The sequence below is a fragment of the Bombus pyrosoma genome, linkage group LG11 (genome assembly GCF_014825855.1).
Source record: "Bombus pyrosoma isolate SC7728 linkage group LG11, ASM1482585v1, whole genome shotgun sequence".
In the NCBI taxonomy this organism is placed as follows: domain Eukaryota; kingdom Metazoa; phylum Arthropoda; class Insecta; order Hymenoptera; family Apidae; genus Bombus; species Bombus pyrosoma.
This window is the reverse complement of record NC_057780.1, coordinates 5,369,405-5,395,063: the sequence shown is the minus strand read 5'-3', so window position 1 is coordinate 5,395,063 and position 25,659 is coordinate 5,369,405. Positions and strand designations below refer to the sequence as shown.

The window sequence follows — 25,659 nt, the reverse complement described above, 5'->3', positions numbered from 1 at the left end:
TAATCTATCTTTTTGTTTCCTCTTTTTCATGTTAAATATAATAATACACCGAAATCGAACAATGTCTCTCTTTTTAAATTACGTATATATTTAATTTTTTATATAAATTAATTCTTGCATCCATCAAATATCAATTTTGAAGAAAAATCTATCCAAAATAATCTTTTTGCAGAATATTGCAAGTTTCATTCACAAAATAAAAGATTGATTTATGTAGAATATATATATAATGCTGTTTTTCTAGAAAAAAATGAAGTGCAATATTATTGGATTTAGATCAATTCTTAATTTATAGATTAATTTTTTATCCTAAATAATAAACAAATGGAGGATTGTTCTAACTATATGACTTATCCCACATATATATGTATACAATACATGAATAAATGAAAATAAAGCTTACATGTTATGACTCGTCCACCTTCTATAACTTATGAATGATTCGTCTTAAAGTCTTAGGATATTTTGATTTTGGAAGTGTTATTTTAGTTCAAAATATTACACTTCATCAATTTAAAATGTAAAATTTAAATAGATAACTACATCCAAAATCAACTAACGTAAGATTATTTTTTCCTCACCAATTTCATTCTTTATGAACATTATGACACACAATAGACAAGTAGGAGCACAAGAAATCAAGCCTATGAATATTATCAGAATATAATTTCTATAGCAGTCTTTAACTTTGGCATTATTTCAAATAAAAAACTGAAATAATGTAACTTTTATATATATAATAATGGTTTAGTAAATAATGTGTTAATATCACTAGTACTCTATTGATATCGAAGTCCACAACTGAAACTAAATTAAAAATTATGTATGAAAAGGAAAAAATGACCTAACTACTTCACCTATATATCAGCACAAATAATATAAGCGATTTACAGTATCATAAATTGAAGATGATAAGATTAGAATATTAGTAGGACTAAATAATAAGTGCTTCAAACAATGCATATTCATAGGCTCAATTATTGAATATTTTACCAAGTCAACATTCATCACCATTCATACCAGAAAATGAATTCTTTTGCCAATTAATGTTGTGAATTTAAACATTACTATCTGGTCTATTGGTAAAACTCATTGGTTGAGCATTTTCAACAAGTGTAGCTTGCATACTTGATGAAGGAACCTCGATATTCGTCGCTGCTGATCTCATTTCACGAAGTGGTGCCCTAAAAATTCATAAATTATTAATTTATTTATTTATTTATTATTTATTACTGTCGTTATATGTATATACAAAATATAAATTTTGTATTATAGAACACATACCTATAAAGACGCTTTAATAATATAAAATGTTACGTTATAACAAAAATTTCAATATTATTTTAAACATTTTATAACTATATATAAAAAGAACCTATACTATTCATAAAGAATAGTATTTAACAAAGAAGTATTAAGGGATGGTATTTAAAATTGAAAATAATGTGCTGAAATTCAAATGTATATAAAATTATAGGTAAAAGAAGCTAGCAATATCATGCAACTCATTAATATAAGTGATACACTATATCTCAAAAATATAAGAACAAAGCAAACATGTGTTTCCAATGCAAGAAATCCAAAGCTAAATATGTATTTTCCAAAGCTATGTGTGTTATTTTCATAGAATTAAAAGAACGTTTGTGTATAGGTAAATAATTGTTTAAAATTATGAACCAATATTCTTAAGCTTAAGCATACACATATTTAAGCCTTTCATTGCAGCATAATTTATCAGTTATTTATCAGTTATTTATCAGTCAGTAATTAATTTATCAGTTTTAACTTACATAGAATAAAAATAATATATGTATTATTAAATCAAATAATTCAATTTTTTCAAGTAAATTAGCGAAAAAACCATTGCACACAGAAATGACAATTTCATTGTAATGTATTAGATAAATTAAACTCATATTGTCAAATACATTGATCATAATTATAACATTAAAATCTAGCCATAAATCTAAAAATGTAATGTGGTATCTAAAAATGTGGTATCTAGAAAACTACAAGTGTAAAAATGACATTAAATTTTATTTATTATTGCCTGGTTAGAGAAGTGGTGCAATGAATGTTTGATGATTTATGTAGGCCTCCAGACATCAGGATCTTCCACGAGAGTTGTATGGTGATCTGTAGTAGGAGGTACAGTACCCTGTGGGGAACTCACACCCGACGTCATTCCTGCTGGGTCGGGCCTGGTTCCTCTGTTATGATTAGTGTATTAGTACCGAAACATTAAGTATTACATACGACAAATATTATATACTTTACTATCATATTTTAATAGTACATAGCTTGTAATGTATGTTAAATAAAAGGAAAATGATACATTTTGTGTTGCTTTGTATGAATGATATATACTTTATGGAACTTCATAATATGAAATGGAAATTATGTTAGTTAATTTATGTATTATAAAAAGTACCCAAAAACCATAGCAACAAATTCAAACATAAATGTAAACAAATATGAGATAATGTAACAAAATTAGTCTTCCACCCAGAAGCAAATAACATGTGCACACATGATAACAACACACCATACAATTTATTTCCTTAACTGAATAAAATAATCATATAAAAAATTATACTAATTTTTTAGAATTGAAACAAAGCAATATATTTAGTAGTATAAGTTGTTTATACCTATAAAAGTGTATCTGTATGATATATGTAATTTCAATATAAATGATATATCTTCTAAAATAATAAATTAAACAGGTGTAACTTACTTTCGCCCAAGTGACATTAGTCCATATATTACACCTGTCGCAAATATTAGACCACTGCCAAATAAGCTACTCATTCCAAAACAAAGGAGGACTGAAGGAATTGCCATTCTAAAAATAAAACAATACATTATGTCTAAACAGTAGCAATATAAATTAATATTAAAGGAAAGAAAAGTAATATAACAGTAACATAGTTAATTTTCTATCTCCCAGCCATAAAGGAACTCGGTTTAAAATTTTCTCTATTACAATGCATTCTCATTTAATTATCTATACACACCACTATATAAAAAAAAACATAAATTTATAACTTAAATATTTCATTAAAAATATAATTTGAACTTACATACAATATCCAGCTGCTCTATTCCAATATGGTCTCTTTTCCACCCAATCACTTAAATTTTGTACATAATCAATAAATAGACAGCAACATGGTGCTTCTATTGTTGCAACTATAAAACCAGCCACCATTTGCCACATACCACTTATTAGGCAATCTACCGAACCCATCAGAATTGATAAACAATTCCATCCTCCAAGAATAATTGCAACTATAACAAATTCACAAAAATCATAAATAACTATTGTGCCAATAATATAAAAATAAGTAATAAAAATGTTTATAGTGATAACAATAGATGATTTAAGATGTTTAAGTTCTATATAATTAGTTGTAAGTATAGAAAAATCACAAACCATAAATGCATATTGTATGTTAATACTGTATATGTCTATACAAAACATGAATTATTATATACATTTTTTTATGTAAATTCTAAAAAATATAAGAAGTTTGCTGTAAAAGAAAGTAATGACAGTAAGTTACTTCCATAATGATGTATATCTCACAATACATGTTATGTTACAAAACATACTTATACTACCCACGGTGCCGAGTCCTCGTCCAGCATACTTCATCCACCAAGGTACATCGTCCTTGGCAACAGGGTCCTGTCCTGGTCTTTGCATAATCGACGATATTTTCTCAGCGAACGACTAAAAAGTCAATAAACTATCAATATAAAAAAAACATAACATATGTGCAAATAATTGTAGTTTCAGTAATTGAAAATACATTTACCATTTTTATCGTTCCAGTCTCCCCTTCTTCACCAGCTGACAGGACCAAACGAGACTGACAGCACTATAAGGATGTTGATGTACGGAAAATCGACCCGTGAGTTTCTTAATTATGTGGGCAGAGGCGCTTATATCTGTCAACGATTTTGTACGTAGTTCTCACGTGAACTTCTTTATAGTTAAGCTGCGACAGTCATATAAACAGGTCTAGAGTCTGAACTATGATCATGTCTAGACACTCGCTAGGGAAAACCACCCCTCTTTTGAGTTGTGAAAAGTCAATATGGAAAACAACAAAGTTCTCGTTCTGCGAGATAGACAGAGATGAGTAGAGTATCTCTATCCCTATTTGAGACATTTATGGCATATCACGCATGTATAGAACGAGAACCTTCCTGTCTTCCATGTCGATTTTTCATGACTCAATTTTAGAATATTCCCTAGGTTTGGGGTATGGTGTATGGATATCGAGAGACCTGTTTATATGATCGTGGGTTAAGCGCTGTTTGTATTACCAACTTACAAAATAAAATATAACCTCTACAGCAAATTTCTACCAATCAGTATGAAATAAATATTCATAACATCAAGCAGATATTTTTATTATTTTTAAATATAAAATTCATTTTTATTCATATAAATACATTTTCTAAATTTGTAAACTTTTCCTAACGATTTGTTTGAAACCAATTTTGTCGAATTTATTTATAATCTTGAAGAACGAAATACATTAAATAGATAGTATTATTTTATATTAAATATTAAAATAACAATACATAATTATATTAGAATAATATTACATATTCGTTCTTTTATTTATCACAAAATTAAAAATTTATATTATTGAATTAACTGAAATTTGAATATAAAATATAATGAGAAATATTTGTACTTAGAATAATTATCTTCTTTGTAGTTTACAGAAAGAATACTTAATTATCGCATTAACAAACATGAATCATATTAATTACAATTATTAAATAACTTCTTTATTAAAATCAAATCATGTTGTATATTCAGTAAAATCATCCATATAAATACGTTTGTTCGATCTTGGTGATAAATCATCAGTTGTTCTATCTGGATTATTGTTTGTTTCTTGCAACACACGATTCCTAAGTCGTTTAATATGTCGTAAACGTTCTAACCAATTAGAAGCATATGGATTGTGACTATTTTGTTCCAATGATGATGAAACCATTGAAGCAAGCTAGAACAGAGAAGAGAAATTATAAATTTCATTGTAATATATCAGAAAAACATTGAATAGTATACGAATAGTGCAATATAATTACAATTAGATATATTTTTTTATAAAACTTACATTGGCATGAAGAGCTAACTGTCGAGATAAAATAGCTAAATTTTGATCAGAAATAATTTTTGGTTCACTGTGTCGAATATGTTTAACTAATTCTTCTTTTACTTGAACTGTAACTTGATTAGTACCGTGATCTAGGGGCTGAATTACAACACATGCATAATTGAACTGTCCCTAAAAAAGCAATACAAATATTAGTACATATCATACTTTACAATGAGATACTATAATAAAACATACCTTTACAGTTTGTATATTATATGGTTCTCCAGATTCATTATAAACAACAGTAACATAGTTATTTCCAATATGTTGTTTTTTAGATGTACATTTCGGATCACTTAATTTTGTTGGCATCAACGTAGCAACATGAAATGCCACCTGATAAAATTATATAAAATTACACTATCAAAAATATAAAATAACAAAAATTATAGAAATTTATTTCAACCTGTGTAACATCGTCTTGCCAAATATATGCAAAGTTTCCGTTTTCACCATTACGATCTAAACCTCCCAAAAACACACTTTCATCAACGTCCTTCAATCGGACTAACGTTCCTAATCGTTGTAAAAATTCTGTATATCGAAGTGATCCATGTTGATTAGCTAAAATTTCAGTTTCATTAGAAGCTTGCCCTGGACCAACATAAAGAACCCCAATTTTATGGGTTTCATATGGTTGTATTCTATCTAAATTTGTCACTGCTCTTTGTACAGCCGTTGTCTGTGGAACCAATAAAGGTTTTTCTGAAGGCGAACCAAAATGTGCTGTATGATACAGTTGCAAAAACACAAAACTGTAATTTATAATTTAAATATAAATTTTATATTAGAACACAAAAATAATTACCGAATATTTTTATTTAAAAGTATTGTATCATTACCTCGGATTGATACTAGTTTTAGGTGTTTCTTTTACTCGTGGCGAGTTTCCTCTACGAATATTATCCCATTCTCCACGGGACTTTTTTACGGGGCTCATTACAGAAATTGTATGACCTCTATCACGAAAAGGTAATGGCAAAGGAGGTAACATAGAAGGATCAGGTTTCTCATCCTTTTGCTACAAACAGATATGTATATATGTATTTTCCTTTTAAAACAGAGTGTTTAAGAATAAATATAATCAATGATACCTTATCAGATAAATGATTGCGTCCAATAGGTGGTTTACTATCTGATCCTAATGGCATTTGTTTTTGACCAGAGTCAAGACTAGATAAACGAGGATAAATTTGTGTAGGTGATTGTGGAGGCTTAGCAACAGACGACTGAATTTGTGTTGCACGTCCCTGTACTCCCAAAAAGTTTCCTTGAACCTGTAAAAATAGACAAAAGGTTTTTGTAATTAAGACATATTGCAAACTTTATTTATTTGAATACATAAACTGGAAGTCGCTTTTCATGCTCGAAAGGCTAAAAGAATAATACTATACCTGTATGGTAGTAGGTGATGGAGGAACAGTATTGCTAGTAGTCGTAATAATTTGAGTGACTTGTGTTGCGCCTGGATAAGAACGTTGAGATCGTAATGCAGTTGGATGATCTGATGCATTTTCTGATGGAGGTGTTGTACCCATGCCAAACATCTCTTCTGGTATAGCTTCACAACTAACTCTGCATAAATATATCTTTATTATTATATTTACAAAGCTAATGAAAATTATTATTAAAATCTATTAAAATAATAGAATACACTATTATTTGTTAAACAAATAATACCTCATATCTTTTGCATATGTAGTTTTTGCAGGTTTTTTTAGTTCGACATCAAGTTTGACTTCTATATCTGTAGATGAAAGATCTCGATCTACTTGTTGCAAATTGCTTAGTTTTTCTTTATTCAAGAATGGATTCTTCCAATTAGCACTCATTTCAGGACTAGAATTTGATCTGCGTACGGGATTTCGAGAACGACGTAAATCTACCAATAATTTTTACTTTTTAATATATCCATTTTATTATTTGTTTATTACGACAATTAAAGTATAATAATTCTTGATCATACCATCTTCACCATCCTCTAAACTCTCTAAACTATCGCGTGAACTTTGCCTTGAAGGACTCGGTCGAGCTGGTGAACCGGGTATTGCAATTGGACCTGATGATACAGAAGATATCACAGATTTCATAATATTATGATCATACCGTATTTGATCCATATTTTTATCTGCAGTGTCCTATAGAAAGAGAGAAAGAATTGTACATTTTTTTACATAATTTTTAAATAATATATTTTGAAACTACCTCTGCTTCATCTCCAGAACACTCTGATGTAGATTCTTGCTGCTTTTGCAACAAATCTTGATTTGGTCTATATAAAGCCATTATATCATACACAGGAAAGTCTACATTTGTTTCAAATTGCATAGAGTTCTGAATCCTCATTATCCAAGACATATCACCTGTAGGTCTACGTACATATATCTCAGCCCAACCCTGACACCAACAAGCGCAGAGCACATGTTCTTCTTGTTTCTCACTATTAAGTATTTGTTCTAATTTTGATGATTCTGCTTGATCTTTCTCCATTTTTTCTGAAGAATGGTCTTTTTTTGTTAAATCTAAATCTTCCGATGCTTTCTTTGATTCTTCTGTTGGGGAATTTGCAGCTGTATTTGCAGTAGAGCTCCCATGACCTCCAGAAGACTGCCTAGACAATTTGTCCTCTTTTGCTGTCTATTATATATTATCATTTTATATTTTAGAACAATTTGTAACTAATAGCAAAATAATTATGTAAATAATATCAATAATGCATGTTAACAATACCTCTGTACTCGATGCTCGTCTTAAAGTTGATTGAGATGTTTTCGAATGTTCAGGAGATTGAGGACCAGGTTTACATACAACCCAACAATTATCACAAAGTCCATTTCGCATTGCTTTATTGCTACAACCACTTGTTGTTACTGTAATAAGCTTGTTACCAAGTAGCCATGTCATTGATTGGCCCTCTTTAAGTAGAAAATCGGCAGCTGCTAGTCTAATAAAGATAAGTTATACTTATTTTTATATATATATATGTGTGTGTGTGTGTGTGTGTGTGTTTCATAATTAATAAAACGTGAAAATTTATAAATTTACCTTTTAGGTCGAGCTGAATAGGTTGAAAATGTATACCGAGCCATAAGATCAATACAAGTTTCAGTAAGCTCCACATGAAAAGTCATTAAAGCTTCATCAATTCGAGGCTTTAAATCTGAAACTTTATTGTCTCCTATCATACGATTAGCCATTATAGGTCTCTCTCTTCTGCCCCTACTACCCTATAAGTAAAAATATAACAGTAAATAATGGATTAAAAAACGATAATAAACGAATATAGTTTTATTAATTTTTATACCTGCTCTGTTAAACTTGAACTACGTTTTCTATTTGAAGAATCTTCATTTATGAAGTTAAAATCCGATTTCATTAAATGTCCCTCTTCAAAGGGAACTATTACATTTGCCTTCAAACCCTGTATATTAAAAAAGAGTCATAATTTCATTATTAAGAACAATAGCTAACAATAGACTAATAATAGCATGTTAATAATGTACATACTGTAGTAATAAATCTAACAAAATCTCTACGAAATGGTAGTCGACATTTCAAAAACCATACAGCAATTACATGATGTGCTAAAGATACTGTATAATGATCATATTTGAAAGGATTTGTATATGGTAATAAAATTGCAAAGACAGACATGTATTGGTCTCCAATAAAACTTGCAAAAACTTTTGGAAGCCTAGTAAGAGCTGCAAGGAAAAGATATATAAATACATATGTATCTCACGATTAAACTTATTGGTTGTTAAAGTTTTTAATACTTACTAGACAGAAATTCCAAAATTGGTATAGCTATATGTACTGTTGCTGAAATTTTTGATAAATTTAAAAGTACTTCAGATAGAAGTTTGTTCATTGCATCACGCATTTCTAAAATACAAGTTGTAAGACTAGTAACACACTGACTTGCACACTTTGCTGTTAAACCAACCTAAAAAGTGACAATATTTAAAAAATTTGCCTAGCAACAAACATTGCATCAGTGTATTAATTTTAAGAATTGAATTTTATTTTCTTACTTCTAAACACTTTATCAAACGCTGTTGCAAATTAGGTTCCAGATGTGCATGATATGAAGCTAATGATGCTAATACTGGAAAAACATGAACGCGAAACTCTGAAAGAGTAAATTTTGGAGGAACATTGTAGAGAGACTCTGGAAGTCTCAAACTTTTATCACTGACCTAAAAAAATATATCAAAATAAATTTGTTGAAATGTTTAAGGAAGAAAATAAGATCATGTACCATGGAACAAAGTGCAGTTGCAAAGAAGTCAATATCGTTTGTATGTCGTGATAATATTAATGCTCTATTTTGCATTACTTGAGGCAATTCTTTTAATACAAGTTGCAAAACCTTCCAATCTGTAAAACCAATAAATTTTAAATTCAACTCCCAACTTTCACAAATAAATAATTATATAATAATTGAAAATATGTATAATATAAACCTTTTTCTGATTTAATACAGGAAATAACCGCTTTACATGCATGTGCCAATGACATATGAGTAATTTGACAAGATAAATGCTGTAATGGAGCTGGACTAACTGGTGGAGGACTACTGCCACCTCCTCCACTATTCATTCGTTCAGTTGTTGCATGTTCTAAAACTAGATATGGGCTGAACTTTATCACGGATGAATTTTGAGCATCCGGAAATCCAAGATGATAAAGCGTATTCGCTCTAATTTTTAAAAAACATTCAAAAATCTAAAATGCATAATAATTTTATAATAAGATACATTAAAATATAAGATACACTAAAGTGTTAACGTATTACTAAAAAATACTTTGTATTTATTACATCATTTACACCATTTATATTTATTACCAAGTATCGAATGGTAGAAATGTCATGGAAGACAGTTGGTTCTTTGTAATGTTGCTCCAGATGATTGACTAAAACTTTGTAAGCACGTATGGCATGACTTGATGGTAAATAATAAATTTTCGATGTTAATATTTTTATCACACCAACAATTGCAGTCTTTACATCTTTAATATCGACATCTTTCGTAACTGGAGTGTCAGAAGTGAATGGTTTGTTGATTACCTTAACATACATTTTTAATTTGAATATGTTATATTAAAAATAATGTTTTATGTAAATAAATAACTAAAAAATTATATACCTTCTCCAGTATATCTAAAAGATCTAAACATCTTTTTGTATCACACTCAAGACAAAGGTCAACAAGTAAATGTGCAACACCATTACGAATTGTAATATCCGAATCCATATCGACATGTTGAAAATATGGCACAATTATTCGCTCAATTAATTCATCTTCATATCTAGATCTATTGAAAGAAACGACAATTACAAAATTTATTTAATTTTTACAAAATGTCATTTTATATACCTATTAACTTGAACGACGTTTGTTAAAACATCAAGAACTTTCATTCTAACATTAGTACGTGTTTCAATTTTATAATAACGCTCCATCAAATTTGCTAATCTGGATTGCCATAGATGATGTGTAGCTCCTATAGTACGTGCTCGATATTCGATTAATTTCAAAATGGAACCTTCCTAAAAAAATTTAATTTTATATTTTGGCATAGAAAAAATATTTAGTGTTATATTTACATTAAAAATATAATAATTACAGGTCTTGCATCACTACATCGTTCAACGAGATCATAAAATCGTTGAATACAACCATTATAATAGTTACTATCCAATAAATTTTCAATGCTGTTTATCGTTTCATGTAAACTCACGGAAACTTGTCTGGTTGCAGGTTGATTACTAGTTTCTAAGAACAGAATACATTATTAATAAAAACCTAATATTTACATTGAATTTCACAGTTTTAAATGTTACCTGTATGAAAAATAACTTCTTCAATAATATCAAGAATAATACTCCATGTGGGGTCCCATAACTCAGCACCATATTTATTTACTAATCTTTGAATTGATAATGTGACTTCATACATAACAATTGGATGATTACATTTTAAAGCCTTATAAAATAACAAAGCAATAAATAGTGAATTACATGGAAACATATAAAGATTATACTAGATTTTTATTACTTACTTGATAAAATGAAGGTAAAACTGATGTAGGAGTACATTCTAGTTTTGGAATTCTATGAGTCCCCCAAAGACCCATATTTACATAAAATACTGCACCTCTAAGTAAACGAACATCTCTCTGAAAATTTGTATCTTGTAGCAAACGACACATCGTATATAGTGCAGAATGACCCATATGTGTACCTAATAAGTTACGCATTATCTACAAAAAGGCATACATATTTGAGATTGAAGTATTTCTAAATTATAATTTTAATTTAAATTAATATCATTTAAACTTCATAAAATTTTGTGATGTACCTTCCAACTTATTTGACAGTATGTTTCAACATTAACACTTCCACATAATGCTATGATAAAAGTTTGTAATGAATCAGATTGTAAATTACTGTAACAAACGATCGCATCCAAAGCTTCTAAGCATCCAGAAACAACTTCACTGCTATTACTATAATAACATAGATGGCAAATATACCTAAGAATATAAAATATGAAGTATTTGTTTTATAATATCTACCATAATTGTTGATTTATTTATATTAAATTATAAAATATTTACTGAACAAGGCCTGATACAATATCTTCATCAATATATGCTGAGTTAAATTTTATGACATTAACAAGAAGCGATAAAAACTCAGCTCCCCTTTTCCCATCTCCTGCTGTTACAACAGGCATCCAATCTAATAAGAAAGGTCCCATTCTCTCCTCTAGGTGCAATATATCTTTTCCATTTTCTGTTAAGCTTTGTAAAAGGTCCAATCTACATAATAATCCTCAACTTAGCTAAAATATTCATAAAATAAAACAATTTCTAATTATTGTATTTTAATAGTTACCTAGGTCCAATATCTTCAGGAATATTGTGTTCCTTAACAACCATAAAGAACTTCACTCTCATAAGAGAAGATAATTTAGAATATTGACCTTGAACAAGACATCGCAGAAAGTTTAATGTCACATGTCTGTGCTCACGACACACGTCCTTTTCCAGAAGGTCTTGTACCAAATACCATAATCTTTCAGCTGCTTTCTAATGAAAAAATAAAAATCAATAATATTTTTAAACATATTACTATGAAATATTATTTAATAGATAATGTTAGACATATTATTATAAATTTATTATAATAAACAATCTACCTACATCTTCCCATTGTTGATTAAGAACTGCATCACACAAATCTTTAATTACTTTTGTACGATGATGCACAGGACTTTCAGGACTAATTTCTTTCTCAAGATCATGAGTTAATGTAACATCTTCACGACTTTTATAATTACCTAAAAATAAATTTATTATCGATTTGTTTACAAATAAAATATACGAATGTCATTCTGTAAATGATATATAAACTGCAATCGTCAATTATAATCTATAAATTATAATTACAGAATTATTTTACTTAGGACAAGATAAAGGCTTATTATCATTAAAAGCGTGTCTCATTATTTGATATCAAAATATATCAATAATACAATGTAATTATTAATTATAAAAATGAATGAATCTCTATAAAATCACCTTTGTTAATGCGGAAAAATTGTTTCAATTTATCATGTAATGTTTTATTATCTTTATCTTTGGAGTTCATTTTCGACATTTTATTTTACGAACCAAAAGAAAACACTAGGATATATCCAGAAAGAGTTGTAATAAGTATTAGTAGGCATATCAAAAGCAAATCTGAGCAGAGAAATGTCAGTGAGATGCACCGTGTAAAGAGAGATGGGGTGCCAGAATGCCAAACACCAATCAGCTGTAATTTGCAACTATAAAAAAACACTAATGAAGACTATCAATATATAAAGTTTAAACGTATGTTTAAACCATATTTCTGATATTCGCCATTAGAGGGCTACAAGAAATAACTAATTCCCGCAAGTACTTATTCAATTAAAAATAAATTCCCAAATGAAAAATTGTAGATCTATTATTTTAATGATTTATGGTCAAATACAATTGTTTTGTATGAATTCAATTTATCTAAAACAGTAAACTGCAAGCAAAATATCATTTTTTCCTCTCTTTCTCTTCTTAAATATCTAAATCTATTCTACTATAGATTACCATATATTATATATAAATAAAATTTTTAAGTTAAAATATATTTAGTATTATATATATTAAATATGATAAATGTAATAAGTGTATGAAATAATTTCTTTCTCTTTTATACAGAAATGTCGTAATATACTTTTATGATTTATTACGATTTTAAAATTTTGATATAAAATTATAGAATATAGAATGATAATTGATATATGTACATATATATATATATTATTATTTATTATATATCTTTTAATGTTCTAATATCGTATATTACATAGTTCTATAATTATCGACTATTATCAATTTCATTTCCTTTATTTATTCTAGGACAACATTTCAGATAGTGGAGATCAAGACAGTAACACTGAAAAACAGTAGTAAAATATATAGCTATACTCAATTATACGCTGTCAATTTACGGTTAGAAATTTCAATTATACAATGTCAAAAAATTCTACTGTAGATATTTTACAACCTTTACCATTTGAAAAATGGTCTCTTATTAAAAAGAAAACAGAGCATAACTGGCCACATTTTGCATATGTAAGTTTCAATTTAAACAATTTATAATCAATACATATCCTAATGTTGTTAATATAAATCTTATATATAAATCACAGTAAATCATAATAAAATTTTCCATTTATAGTATTATTACTGGATTGAAAATGCTATTGTATGGAAAAAAAGGAATCCAAATATATCTATTCAAATTTATTGCCCATATGGAGATGATGAACAAGGAACTTTCCTTGGAATAAGCAATGTAAGTATTTTATATAAATGTGAATATATAAATGCAAAAAGAAATTATAAGAAATATTATTTCTTATATATAATATATACTTATATATATATATAGTTTTCAGTATATAATGTACTAATATTTACACTGCATCCAAACAGTGATATCATAAATAAAGTGTTAACAGAAACCAAAGTCATAGATTATAATCAACAAGTAAACTTTGTTACAGTTCATGAATGTTTTACATCTAGTGTACTTACTGCACTAGAGAATTTGAAACATTTGAGAAATGTAGAAACAAATCTAGTGTTGCCATTTAACTATTATTTTAAGCCTGCTGAAGAGTGTATAAAAACAAAGACTTGGTATTCGTATTTACTATTATATTATCAGTATACTACTATAATACCAATATACAATCATTTATTTGCTTTTCTTTAGGATACCAAGTGAATGTTATATAAAACCTCTGGATAAATCAAACATTCCATTAATACATTCTGTATGGCCACACAGAGATGTGGAAAACCCAGAGTTATCCCTAAAATACTTAAGTACACTGGTAGAATTGAATGGTGGAATAGGACTATACTTAAAAGAAGATGATTCTTTAGTTTCTTGGTGCATGCAAAATGATTGGCATGGATTAGCAATAGTACAAACTGTAGAGGAACATAGAGGAAAAGGTTATGCAAAAGTTGTAGTAAATATGCTTTCAAAGAAGTTTGCAGAACAAGGGATTTCTACAGTACTATTTATTGTTAAAGGAAACACAACATCTGAAAATATGTTTAAAAAACTTGGCTGGAAAGTAGTTGCACCATTTGTTTTTATAATGCTTAAAAGACAAGTAGCAAATCCCAACAGTGACACTCAAAATTGATTATTCAATAATTCATCAAAATAATAAAAATGTTGTAACGAAAGATTATAAATATTTTCTATAAATAAATGTATTGCAACCAAAAATAAATAATGCTTTAATTATAGTATATTTAAAAAATATAAAAATGAAATAACAAAGATAATTATGTTTAAACTTAGAAACATACTACAGTAATATCCTTAGGATAATGTGAAAAGTTATTTAGTATTTACCAAGTATCTTGATCTTGATAAATACTAAATAAAAAGTTTTTACTCTTATGTATATAAGATTATAATACTGTTTTTTAAAGCGATTTTTAATGCTCGTGACTGAATTTAAAAAATCTTCCTTTCTGTAACTTTTCATATGAGTTACTCTTACTGCTCATTTGTGTTTACCTTGTATTAGTAATTTTGATTTTTTTATGCACTCACAAATTTGTATACTTCCTTATCAATCTTTAAAAGTAAAATTTGTCAAAAAGCAAAGCAAACTTGCTTTGTTGAAACTCCAGAGAAGTTACCTCCCCTCCGATCTCGATGATTTTTGTATACGTTGCAAAACTCAACATTTTGAACAACTTTTTCTTATACATTTAACCGATGGTCGGTCTCAACTTCCGAGTTATTCGCAGAAAACAGTCGATACCACTACAGTAAATACTGTTTATAATTGGTCGTCCATTGTGTTATACGTATAGGAAAAAGTTCTTCTAAATATTGATTTCTACACATATGAAAGATCATCGAAATCCGAGGAGAGGTAGCTTTTCTGCAATTTCACTCTTGCTTTATATGTATATATATCTTACTTTATATATATATAATTTATTTATTTAAAATTATTTACTTAAAAATAATGAAAATACTTCAAATAGAAGTACAACATCAAATCTTCCTCAAATTTGTATATTGCTATTATTTACTATAATATATTTTGATTAATTCGTTTAGAAAAATATTAAGTAGTCTAATAGACTTTATTTATACACTCCACCATAACCATCGACATAGGAATATTGGAATTCAGGACAATGATCAGAACGTCGGAACAGTAACTAAGAGAAGTGAAGTCGTTTCCGGGAAGCAGGAATTATGATCATGTGGTACTTTGAGACCGCATTGGTGATTGGTTGTGATCGCGCAAGCGTAATTTTATTTTCATCAAATAAAAGTAGATCAGTGTAATTGTCGTAACAAGTTAACGGGTTTATTTTCTCCGTTTCATAATAATACTGAAAAACATACTGAATCTATTGCGTAGTTTCCCATGGATATGGTAGTTGCAAAAGTAGATACTAAACGAAAACAATAAAGATTTTTCATATCTGTAGATTTTAACTTTTAACCAATTAATTCTAACGTCTCAATAATGTACGATAACATTTATATGACACTATTAACATTTCAGTATGCCGATATATAAATAAAACACTTTGTGCCTCTGTTTTACGGAGAATATTTTATCGTACATCTATAATTGTAAACGAATCAGAGATCTCATTTTGAAATTTCGCGCAATTATGCTAGAGCCAATCACCGATGTGACCGCAAAGTACCACGTGACCACCATCTCGCCTAAAGTGGTGATTTATATTTCGTGTATTACTATGTTCATGATTAATATCATTAATATCAATACAAGCTGCGTACGAATGTTTATGCTGTAATAATATAAGACTGATGTTAATAAAAGAATACCACAATAAACAATTACAAATTTTGTTGGATTATTGTACGTCTAATAGTAAGTATGCTATTTTTAATAAAATAAATATAAATATAATATTGTTTATACACAATTACTTGTGCTGATTTAATAATGATGAATAACAATGCATGTAAAAATATTACAATATGTTTTTATTTATATTTTAACAAGATTGAAAATGCAAAGAGAAGAAAAGCAACTGGATTCCGCTTTGGAGGCTATTATTATGAGAGTAAATGATTTAAAGACTGCAATTGCTGCAATGATATTTAAATTGGAACACGAATATGAAACATTGAATTGGCCCAATTTTCTGGACAATTTTGCACTTATTTCAGGACATGTAAGTTAATGTAGTTGAAACTTTTAAGTAAAACCAATTTTGCTTAATTTAAATGATTTAATTTAAAACAAGTTGTTTTTATAGCTGACCAGTCTCTCAAAAATTCTTGGACATGATAAAGCACCAAATTTAAGGAACTTAACAGTTTTACCATTAAGATTAAGTCCAGAGAAAGATGAAGAACTGCTTCGTTTAACCGAAGGTAGAATTCCCACATTTGCTCACGATTTAGTACCAGATTATCTACGAACTAAAGTAGAACCTCAAGCTGAACAAAAAATGATGCAGCTTGAAACAAAAGCCGCGAATATAAATTTTGAAACATCACATGTAAGAAAAACCATTTCTCATTTATATATTACATCTTTCTAAAAATTAATTATGAATACTTATATAAATTTCACTTCCTGTTAATAATTAAAAGATTTAATGAGTTTAAATCTTGAAAGTATTTTAAGACAGAGATAAAATTATATCTTTCTATTGTCTTATTGTAGAAGTCTAAAGATAATATAAGATGTTCTATTTCTCTTTTAATCTGCTAACTAAACATCAACTAGGACTGCAATGTAAGCTACTATCAGCTAGCTTTCAGCTTTTATTAGTTCCATTCGCTTTGGACTGAAATTAAAATAGTTACAAATTACACATATAATAATTTTCAAATTTTGACGACATAAAAATATCCTTCATATATTTTAACATGTTTTGTATTTAGTTACCTATAATAACACTTTAAATTATCATATTTTTCAGTACAATTTTAAATTACAAATTATTTTATAATTTATTTACATTGCAGCAACACATGCTTTTTTATTAATATTAAACTGTTGGAGGAAATCTTAACTTTTATGTTTAAAAAATATTATTGTATGTATTGTAAATAATTTGTAGTAGATTGTGTATTTATTTAAGTTGATATTAATACAATTACATAAAATATAATCATATGTTAATATGTATAAATTCATATACAATTTAAACATTTTAATTTTGATATACAAAAGTTAATTTTCCTCTAATGGTTTAAAAATACTATAAATTTCATAGTAGGTCCATTTAGCGAGTGGAACACTAAATGTTATTTTTCTTTTAAAATATGTATGCATTTTATAATTTTCAGAAACAAGTGACTCAGTACACAAAAGTCATTAATCATATATGGGATATAGCAAATAAGGCACGTGAGGAATGGGAAAGTGAGGCTGGATCTAGAGCAACTCAAGCCCAGACAAGTAGTACTGCAGACACTCATGCTCTTGTAGCAGCTGTGGGTATGGGTAAAGGTTTAAAGGTAAATTTCTTTTTAAGTTAATATTTTTAATACTTTAGCTATGACACAAATCTCATATAAAGTGATCAGTGATCTTAAGTGAATGTTCTAAAAAATTGTTACGACCAGTGAAATTAAATCTGGAATAATTTTGTCTTATATTTTGCACTTTTACCTTCTAGTCTGATTCTGTGCAAATGGTTCAATCTGGTGTAAATTCTGTGCCAAGTGGGATGATGGTAGGTAGGCCTGGAAATCAACAACAAGCTCCAGGACAAGGATCTTTAGGAAATCCATCTAGTAAGCAAATCCACTCTAATTTGATTAATTATAACATTAATGTTTATATTCACAGTATTAACCAATATATTTTATGTGTTTGTAGTGGGACAAATGAGTAAAGCTCCGAGTGCAATTAAAACTAATATTAAAGCAGCATCACAAATTCATCCATACAGATAAAATATAATTTATTATTTAACATATTAATCTTAGTATATTTTTCAAATTAGAAATTATTTCTACTATAATTTATTATCTTCTAATACATAACCAATCAAATAATTACTTATTGTCGTAGAAAAATGTAGGTAAAATATTTGATATAGTTAAATATAATACTTGTAGATTAATTTATAATTATATAGCAAAATACGATTTATTAAACTGCTAATTTATAAAATTTATTATTTCTTTTGTGATACAATTGCATATGCTCGTGGGGATAAGTATTTATTCATTACAGGAATAATTTTTGCTTCTAAACCTTGTTCTTCCATCCAACATAATCGATCTTGTAAAACAAATGATTCTGCTGATGCTTGCAACATCAGTTGTAAACCAGTATATGTTTCTACAATCTTTAATTTATCACAGTGATTTTCCCATAGTTCTATCATGTTTTTTTCATGCATATCAAGATTAAGTTGTATATCTAAAAACCAAAATAACCTCTTAATCATTCATTATAGTTTTGTGAAAATGTATTTTTGTAACATATAATATACCAAAAGAGTCATAAAAAGAACAGAAAGCTTTTAGAATGTGACAAATTAATAGAATATCACCTTGTTCTTTTAATGCTTCTTCTTCCTGTGATTGTAAAATGTATCTAGTTAATGAATCTCTAACATAAATTTTGAAGTCGCAACATTGAGATTTCCTTGTTCCTTTTTGTTTACATTTCCTAAGGGAAAATCCATCTAAAACATTTTATATTTTACATTAATGTTAAGTAAATAGTACTTGAAATAAAAAATTGACACATACTTTTAGATACATATAATTGAAGGACAGCCCTTGCAAGAACATAAAAGGAATGTTCATTGTGTGTTTCAATAGACATATTATTCCATCTGTCTGCTGGTTCTTGGCATGCTAATCGTAAAAAGGGCTGCCTCAAGAAGGAACCAATGTCAAAATCAGTATTATTAATTATAGTTTTAAGACAATTAGATAAAGGGAAATTGTTAAAATATTGTTTTTCAGTTGATACATCTACTTTTATTCTTTTTGCTATCGAAAGCTTATGATAACAACAAGGAACCATAATAAAAACACGTGCTGCTGTCATATCACGAAATATCTTTGATGCATCTATGCTAAGATCTCCACAAGCATGTAAACCAATCAAACAAACATTTGACTTTTCTTGAAACTCATTACTTAAAATAGTTTCTATTGTCTCAACAGAATTACATTTTAAATCACAACAATTATATTTAACATGCATTAATGAATCAGGAAACCTTTTTAGTTGTCTCTTTTGAGCATTATCTATGTTTACTTGACTTTTTTCTAATCCTAGAACTTTATATCCATATAAATGATATAATAATTGGCAAATATATCCCTGAAATGAAAGTATGGTATAAACATTTTTTAGAAAAGAAATACAAATTTCATTTTTCCTGAATAGCATTACATAAATATGGATTTCTTACCAAACCTGCACCAAGATCAATAATAACTTTAATATTTAGAGGTGCGCATTGCATATGTACCAGATGTGCCAAATGCATTATTTCATGTTGCTTTTTGCAATTAAGACCTATTTGGAAGTCCTTTGGTAATGTTGTTGATAATACAGTATTTATAGTTGGTAATTGATCAATATATCTACACTTTTCAACAAAAGCTATTAAGGTTTTTGGCCATTCTGGCTAAAAAATTAAATAATGTATTTGTGATATTATATCAACATATTTGTATATTTTATATTTTATTGTTTGTTTTATTTTACTGTTAATCATTTACCGACCTTTGTCATTTTTTTTACAACAAAATCATTAAGTTCTTCATTTTTCAAAATTTGCAAAGCATGCAGCCATTCTTTTGGAAAAAAATCAAGTACTCCTTCAGTTAACAAATCAGTAACTGGAGTATTATAAAGCCACTGTGTATCAAGAAATAAGTTCAATGCATCCAAAAAATACATATTTGCAATACATTTATTTACACATGCCATCTATATATAAAAAATATATGTGAAGAAATATATATGTATAAATTTATATATATTTTAAGCTTTACTATTACCCTGTAACTACAATTATATTTTATAATTGTATCTACATCGTATATACACGCGTACATATATATGATAGCAATTTTTATAACATTTATTATATAAACATTTTACAACAAATTGCAATACATTTCATGGTAACTACATAAATTGTTCTATATAAGTGTATGTGCATGAATATGCATAAATGATACTCATTTTAATAAATAGCTTATATATGATAATAATATTCATAATTAATATAATTAGTAGATTGACATAATCAATAGATAATATTTATTTTAACACAAAATATTCATTCGACTGCTCTTGCTCGAATTTCTTCTTCTTGATTTTGAACCTTCCAATTTTCTGAATGCCTATTTAATAAATCGTGATTAACTGGTCCAATCAACGCACGTCCTACTCTAATATGTTTCTGATCAGGTTGTAAATATTTAGTAACAACGTGCATAAGTTGGTCTTTAGTTACAGCTTTCAATCTTTTTCTTTGTTCTTGAATATCATCATCCGTTAAGTTGTATCTAAATTTAATCATTCCACGATTACTTGGGGAAACTGGCGCATCAAAATGTTGAAATATTCCTAATTTTGCTTCATCAATATCACTTTGGGATAATGGATGCTTCAATAAGAATTCATAAGCTTTTTCAAATAAGTCTAAAGTACGAGTAGAATTAGGATCTCTATAAGAATAAAATGCGAATATTCCATCTGATGACAATGTAGCACCACCTCCATAAGCTCCACCTTTTTCACGAATTTCTGGATGTAAGTAAAGTGATGTGATCAATTTAGAAAGTACTCGTAATGATGCGAAGTCGGGATTTGTATATGGTACAGTAAAAATTGCTTTAGCTGTATAATTTACAGCATATGGTAATACATAATGGATAGCGCTATCTTCCATTTCAATATTTTGGCCATGTGTAAAAGTATATGTGTTTTGTGGTGTACCTTTCAATGAACTATAAAATTCACTGATACTTTCTAATATCATGTCTTTGTTATTTGTACATAAATTTATTGCTGATCTCAGATGTTGTTTATTTAAAATATAATCAGATATTTCTTGCATTTGACTTAAAACAGGGTTTAAATCTGACATTTGTGTTATTTTTTTCATGTTTGAAACATATTGTAATCCTGATAAAGTTTCCTTGAATTTAGTGACTGGTGAGACCAAACTGGCTGCACTACTCATTGCATAAGTATGCCCTAAATCCGCAATACCGTTAATCAAATCTGCAGCATTAATTTTAACTAATGTTGTAAATCTCTCAATATCAGATAATTGGACATTATTGAACAACTCTAACCATAATTTCCACATATCATTTACATTACGATCTAGACAATAAGATTCTATTAATATTCCTTCTTCATATTGCAATAAGCTATTTTTATGTTCTACAATGTGATTCATAAAATTTAAACCTCCAGTCTTCAATCGTATCATTTGATCAAAATTTCTATAATCATAATTTTTTGTACCCATTTTTGAAATAATATTATTGAAAAGTGGCAACAATGGTTTTAATTCCTGTGCTAAATCTTGTGTACCAAGAATTCCTCGATAATAACAAACACCATTTGTTGGTTCAGTAGCAACTTGTAAAGGAACACCAACTACCTTCATATCCTCCAACTTATATCGTTCTACATCTTCTTTTATATCTTTTATTTCTAAAGTAGGAAGGACATTTACATCTTCTTCTTTCTGTTGTTCTTCAAGAAGAATTTTTCCATCTATATAAATTTGATCTAATTCTTCTTTGGAAAGTTGTTTTAATTTAGATTCTAACAATTCGTGTTCAGCAGCTCCTTTTTCATGATCATATTTCTCATATGGTAGCATTGTTAATGTCAATCTATGGTTATTATCCATTAGATATGTTTTCACTAATTCTTGAAGATATTTAGGATTGTTCTTTATTCCTTCTCTAAATTTCCTAATTGCTTCATTGATTCTCATTGATTGTATAAGATCGCCATTGTGATTCCATAATGGTGTTAAGCTAAAAAGTAATTGCAATCCAAAATTGGAAGTTTGATGTTTTAGTTGAAGCTCAATACTATGTAGGACAGCCTCAACATGATCTTCCATAAAACCTTCTTTAACAACTTTTTGTACAGTTTCATTAAAAGCCTTATCTACTTTTTCAAAATCTTCTGGTTTAACACCAAGCAAACTGACAACAAACATGGTATCTTTACATTGGGAATCAAAACCTGTCATTGGGCCAAAAGCAGTTCCCAATTTTGATTCTACTAAGGCCTTAAAAAATGCTGAATTTGGACCTCTTAACAATAGTTGAGATAAAATGTTTATTTCAAAATTCTTCTGTATATCCGTGATATCATTGCACAAATAACCAATAGCTATGCTACCTTGTCGACTAGGATCTGGAGCCATTGGATCTGGCCTACATGTAATATGTTCTTTCTTTGGATTGTTCCACCGTTTTTCTGAAGGAACTTTCGACATAGATGTATCTATCTTATCCATTAGAAAGAGGTATCGATCATTGATAAATTTTAAGTGATCTTCTAAAGGAAAATTGCCATAGGAATAGAATCGAGAGTTAGAAGGATGATAATAAATTTGATGGAAATTGAGTAGATCAACATATCTTAAAGTAGGAATAACAAGAGGATCTCCACCAGAAATTACTGCATACGTATGATTAGGTAAAATAAGATTTAGTAATTTTTCAGCTAATATTGTTTGATTTTCATTAAAGACACCTTTCATCTCATTAAAAACTACGCCTTTAAAAATAATAGGGGAATTTTTGTCATTAATATCTGCATGTTCTAATCTCCATCCTTCCTGTTTAAAATCAAGTTCTCTTAAATTTGGTTTAAATACAGAATCCAGATATACTGACTGTAAATTTCGATAATCTTTCAAATTTTGTGTAGAAAATGGATATATGGTATAATCAGGTCCTGTCATAGCATTCATAAATGTAGCCAACGATCTCCGTAACATTTTGAAAAATGGGTCTCTACATGGATATCTTTCACTACCACAGAGAGTAGTATGTTCTAGGATATGAGGTAAACCCGTAGAATCTTTTGGAGTTGTACGAAATCCAACTGAAAATACATTATTACTGTCATCTCTGGCTAAATGTAAATACTGTGCCCCTGTTCCCAAATGAGTTAATCTCACTGCAGTTAGATATACTTCATCTATTTTTGCAATTTCATCTACTATAAAACCATGAATAATTTGTCCATTTTTAAATTTATTAACATCACTTTCTGTTACATTTCTATCATATTTTGTAGCACTAAATGCTACATTTCTTTTTGAATGGAAATTGCGATATTTCAAATAGTGTTTCAATCCAAATTGACGTAAATAAGAATTTTGTGACAAACTCAACATCTTCAACATGATTCTGTAGCACTTCAATCTGTAAAAGGTTAATCACTATTACCTTATGCCACTTGAATAACATATAGTGAAAGATCTTAAAAAAAAATATCATTTTATACAATATCACTCACCAAAATTAGATATTCGGTGCGTAGATAATGTTATATCTTTTTTAAAACAATATTTACAAATTTTTTAATTTCTAAATTTAAAAATAATCCATAACACGTGATTTTTTATTACGATGAATATTAATGTAATAATCATCAATAATTAATATTTATAGTAGATTATTTAATTAAATGGTAATTATATATTGATATTAATTAATAATGATTACATCGAAAATTTACAGAAGACAAAATTCATTTTGTAACTGATAATATATTACAAATCATAATAGTATATAATTGTAATTACGAGGTAATGGTTATATATAATATTAAATATATAACAGTCTAAAGTAAAAAATCAACTAAATTACGATAATCTTACCTATCAGCTCTTACTTATAACGTACATATAACTTTTAAATATTCATTCTCGGCATTAGGTACGATGGTAGGATTTTTCTTCTATTTGTTTTGATGCCTTGATTATGTACAAATAACTAGGCAGGCAAAAACTATTTATTAAGAATTACTACCGATATAAAATTGTTAAGATATAAACTTATAACTATTACTATCTTTGTATAAAACTTGTTTTTCGTGAATATAAAATTATTTATTTCATATACTTAAACTTTTATTTCATTCAGATGTATTTACGTTTAAATTTGTACTAAAAAAAGGTGCGCGCCTATCTTAACTACAAAGTATTAACACTAGCCAATCATATTATTGTGTCTAGTATTTCCAAAACCATAGCGTATCAACCAATAATTAAGCGTATTCAATTATAGACATCCAATAAGAAACCTGATATTAAAGAAATAAAATAGGTAGAATTACAACGAACGATCGTTGAGAAAAAATATAATGACATTTTGCCGTTGAATCTATGAAGTTGAAAATTGTATTAGCTCATTAACAATAAAACACATACGATATTTATACAGATATACGATAAAAATATATAAATTCAATGGAACTTCGAGAACTATTTACCAATAGTTGGTGATCTTTTTAAGGGAAATGCAAGTTCGATGAGAATACGACTTAACACGTAGGAGAAAGCGACATGAAGCGACATACTCACAAGACAAAGCGCAAGATCTATGACGATTGAAGAACGCGCAAAGTGCTCGGATTTCCGTGCCTGGTAGACCGTCCACTAATCCTGATATTAAAGTTGGTCATGGGTTGCGCATAAGAGCATTCCGCCAAAATGAACTATGCCAAAAGGCATGGATAAAATGTTGCTCGTGAGATCGGTATGACGGATCGGTGGTTATTCTCATATTGTATGCGCTTCGGCGACTTGTCGGGTCCGCGCGAGTGGAGGGTCTCGAATGGCGCTCATGTATAATCACCGGGAGTGCAATGCTAAC

At 28.3% G+C, this 25,659-nt stretch overlaps 6 protein-coding genes across 9 annotated transcripts; 2 read left to right on the top strand and 4 right to left on the bottom strand.

The window, feature by feature from the left end:
- Window positions 1–217: 217 nt before the first annotated feature.
- Window positions 218–4,039, bottom strand: LOC122573177 (calcium channel flower). 2 transcript variants are annotated; one of them, XM_043739225.1, is made up of 6 exons: window positions 3,822–4,039; window positions 3,616–3,736; window positions 3,084–3,291; window positions 2,738–2,845; window positions 2,051–2,210; window positions 1,051–1,184 (listed from the first exon to the last, which is right to left on the bottom strand). In XM_043739225.1, exons 1-5 carry the CDS (start codon window positions 3,822–3,824, stop codon window positions 2,087–2,089), a joined length of 564 nt encoding a protein of 187 aa, XP_043595160.1. In that variant the 5' UTR covers window positions 3,825–4,039; the 3' UTR covers window positions 1,051–1,184; window positions 2,051–2,086. The 2 variants fall into 2 exon arrangements, with proteins under 2 accessions (XP_043595159.1, XP_043595160.1); XM_043739224.1 differs by lacking the exon at window positions 2,051–2,210 and having other exon boundaries at window positions 218–1,184; window positions 3,822–4,037.
- Window positions 4,040–4,787: 748 nt separating this feature from the next.
- Window positions 4,788–13,021, bottom strand: LOC122573069 (tuberin). The gene is made up of 29 exons (XM_043738996.1): window positions 12,777–13,021; window positions 12,399–12,535; window positions 12,091–12,284; window positions 11,811–12,014; window positions 11,552–11,726; window positions 11,253–11,453; window positions 11,035–11,176; window positions 10,818–10,966; window positions 10,568–10,740; window positions 10,337–10,505; window positions 10,036–10,257; window positions 9,653–9,914; window positions 9,448–9,566; window positions 9,221–9,385; window positions 8,967–9,132; window positions 8,694–8,890; window positions 8,491–8,607; window positions 8,232–8,413; window positions 7,917–8,130; window positions 7,392–7,823; window positions 7,153–7,324; window positions 6,867–7,068; window positions 6,581–6,761; window positions 6,281–6,463; window positions 6,029–6,207; window positions 5,593–5,941; window positions 5,382–5,522; window positions 5,145–5,315; window positions 4,788–5,030 (listed from the first exon to the last, which is right to left on the bottom strand). Exons 1-29 carry the CDS (start codon window positions 12,853–12,855, stop codon window positions 4,824–4,826), a joined length of 5,484 nt encoding a protein of 1,827 aa, XP_043594931.1. The 5' UTR covers window positions 12,856–13,021; the 3' UTR covers window positions 4,788–4,823.
- Window positions 13,022–13,113: 92 nt separating this feature from the next.
- On the top strand, window positions 13,114–15,031 carry LOC122573075. 2 transcript variants are annotated; one of them, XM_043739005.1, is made up of 5 exons: window positions 13,114–13,132; window positions 13,635–13,850; window positions 13,957–14,073; window positions 14,170–14,420; window positions 14,497–15,031. In XM_043739005.1, exons 2-5 carry the CDS (start codon window positions 13,749–13,751, stop codon window positions 14,936–14,938), a joined length of 912 nt encoding a protein of 303 aa, XP_043594940.1. In that variant the 5' UTR covers window positions 13,114–13,132; window positions 13,635–13,748; the 3' UTR covers window positions 14,939–15,031. The 2 variants fall into 2 exon arrangements, with proteins under 2 accessions (XP_043594940.1, XP_043594941.1); XM_043739006.1 differs by lacking the exon at window positions 13,114–13,132 and adding an exon at window positions 13,500–13,518.
- Window positions 15,032–16,509: 1,478 nt separating this feature from the next.
- On the top strand, window positions 16,510–18,833 carry LOC122573076 (mediator of RNA polymerase II transcription subunit 8). Of its 2 annotated transcripts, XM_043739007.1 has the most exons (7): window positions 16,510–16,669; window positions 16,805–16,976; window positions 17,061–17,306; window positions 17,537–17,545; window positions 18,103–18,273; window positions 18,435–18,552; window positions 18,638–18,833. In XM_043739007.1, exons 2-7 carry the CDS (start codon window positions 16,812–16,814, stop codon window positions 18,712–18,714), a joined length of 786 nt encoding a protein of 261 aa, XP_043594942.1. In that variant the 5' UTR covers window positions 16,510–16,669; window positions 16,805–16,811; the 3' UTR covers window positions 18,715–18,833. The 2 variants fall into 2 exon arrangements, with proteins under 2 accessions (XP_043594942.1, XP_043594943.1); XM_043739008.1 differs by lacking the exon at window positions 17,537–17,545 and having other exon boundaries at window positions 16,511–16,669.
- Window positions 18,834–18,913: 80 nt separating this feature from the next.
- On the bottom strand, window positions 18,914–25,488 carry LOC122573074 (methyltransferase-like protein 25). Its single transcript, XM_043739004.1, has 7 exons — window positions 25,368–25,488; window positions 24,663–24,777; window positions 20,513–20,719; window positions 20,196–20,414; window positions 19,522–20,104; window positions 19,320–19,454; window positions 18,914–19,186 (listed from the first exon to the last, which is right to left on the bottom strand). The coding sequence occupies exons 3-7, from the start codon at window positions 20,717–20,719 to the stop codon at window positions 18,939–18,941; spliced, it is 1,392 nt and encodes a 463-aa protein (XP_043594939.1). The 5' UTR covers window positions 24,663–24,777; window positions 25,368–25,488; the 3' UTR covers window positions 18,914–18,938.
- On the bottom strand, window positions 20,689–24,437 carry LOC122573072 (presequence protease, mitochondrial). Its single transcript, XM_043738998.1, has 2 exons — window positions 24,299–24,437; window positions 20,689–24,204 (listed from the first exon to the last, which is right to left on the bottom strand). The coding sequence occupies exon 2, from the start codon at window positions 24,183–24,185 to the stop codon at window positions 21,075–21,077; it is 3,111 nt and encodes a 1,036-aa protein (XP_043594933.1). The 5' UTR covers window positions 24,186–24,204; window positions 24,299–24,437; the 3' UTR covers window positions 20,689–21,074.
- Window positions 25,489–25,659: the final 171 nt, after the last annotated feature.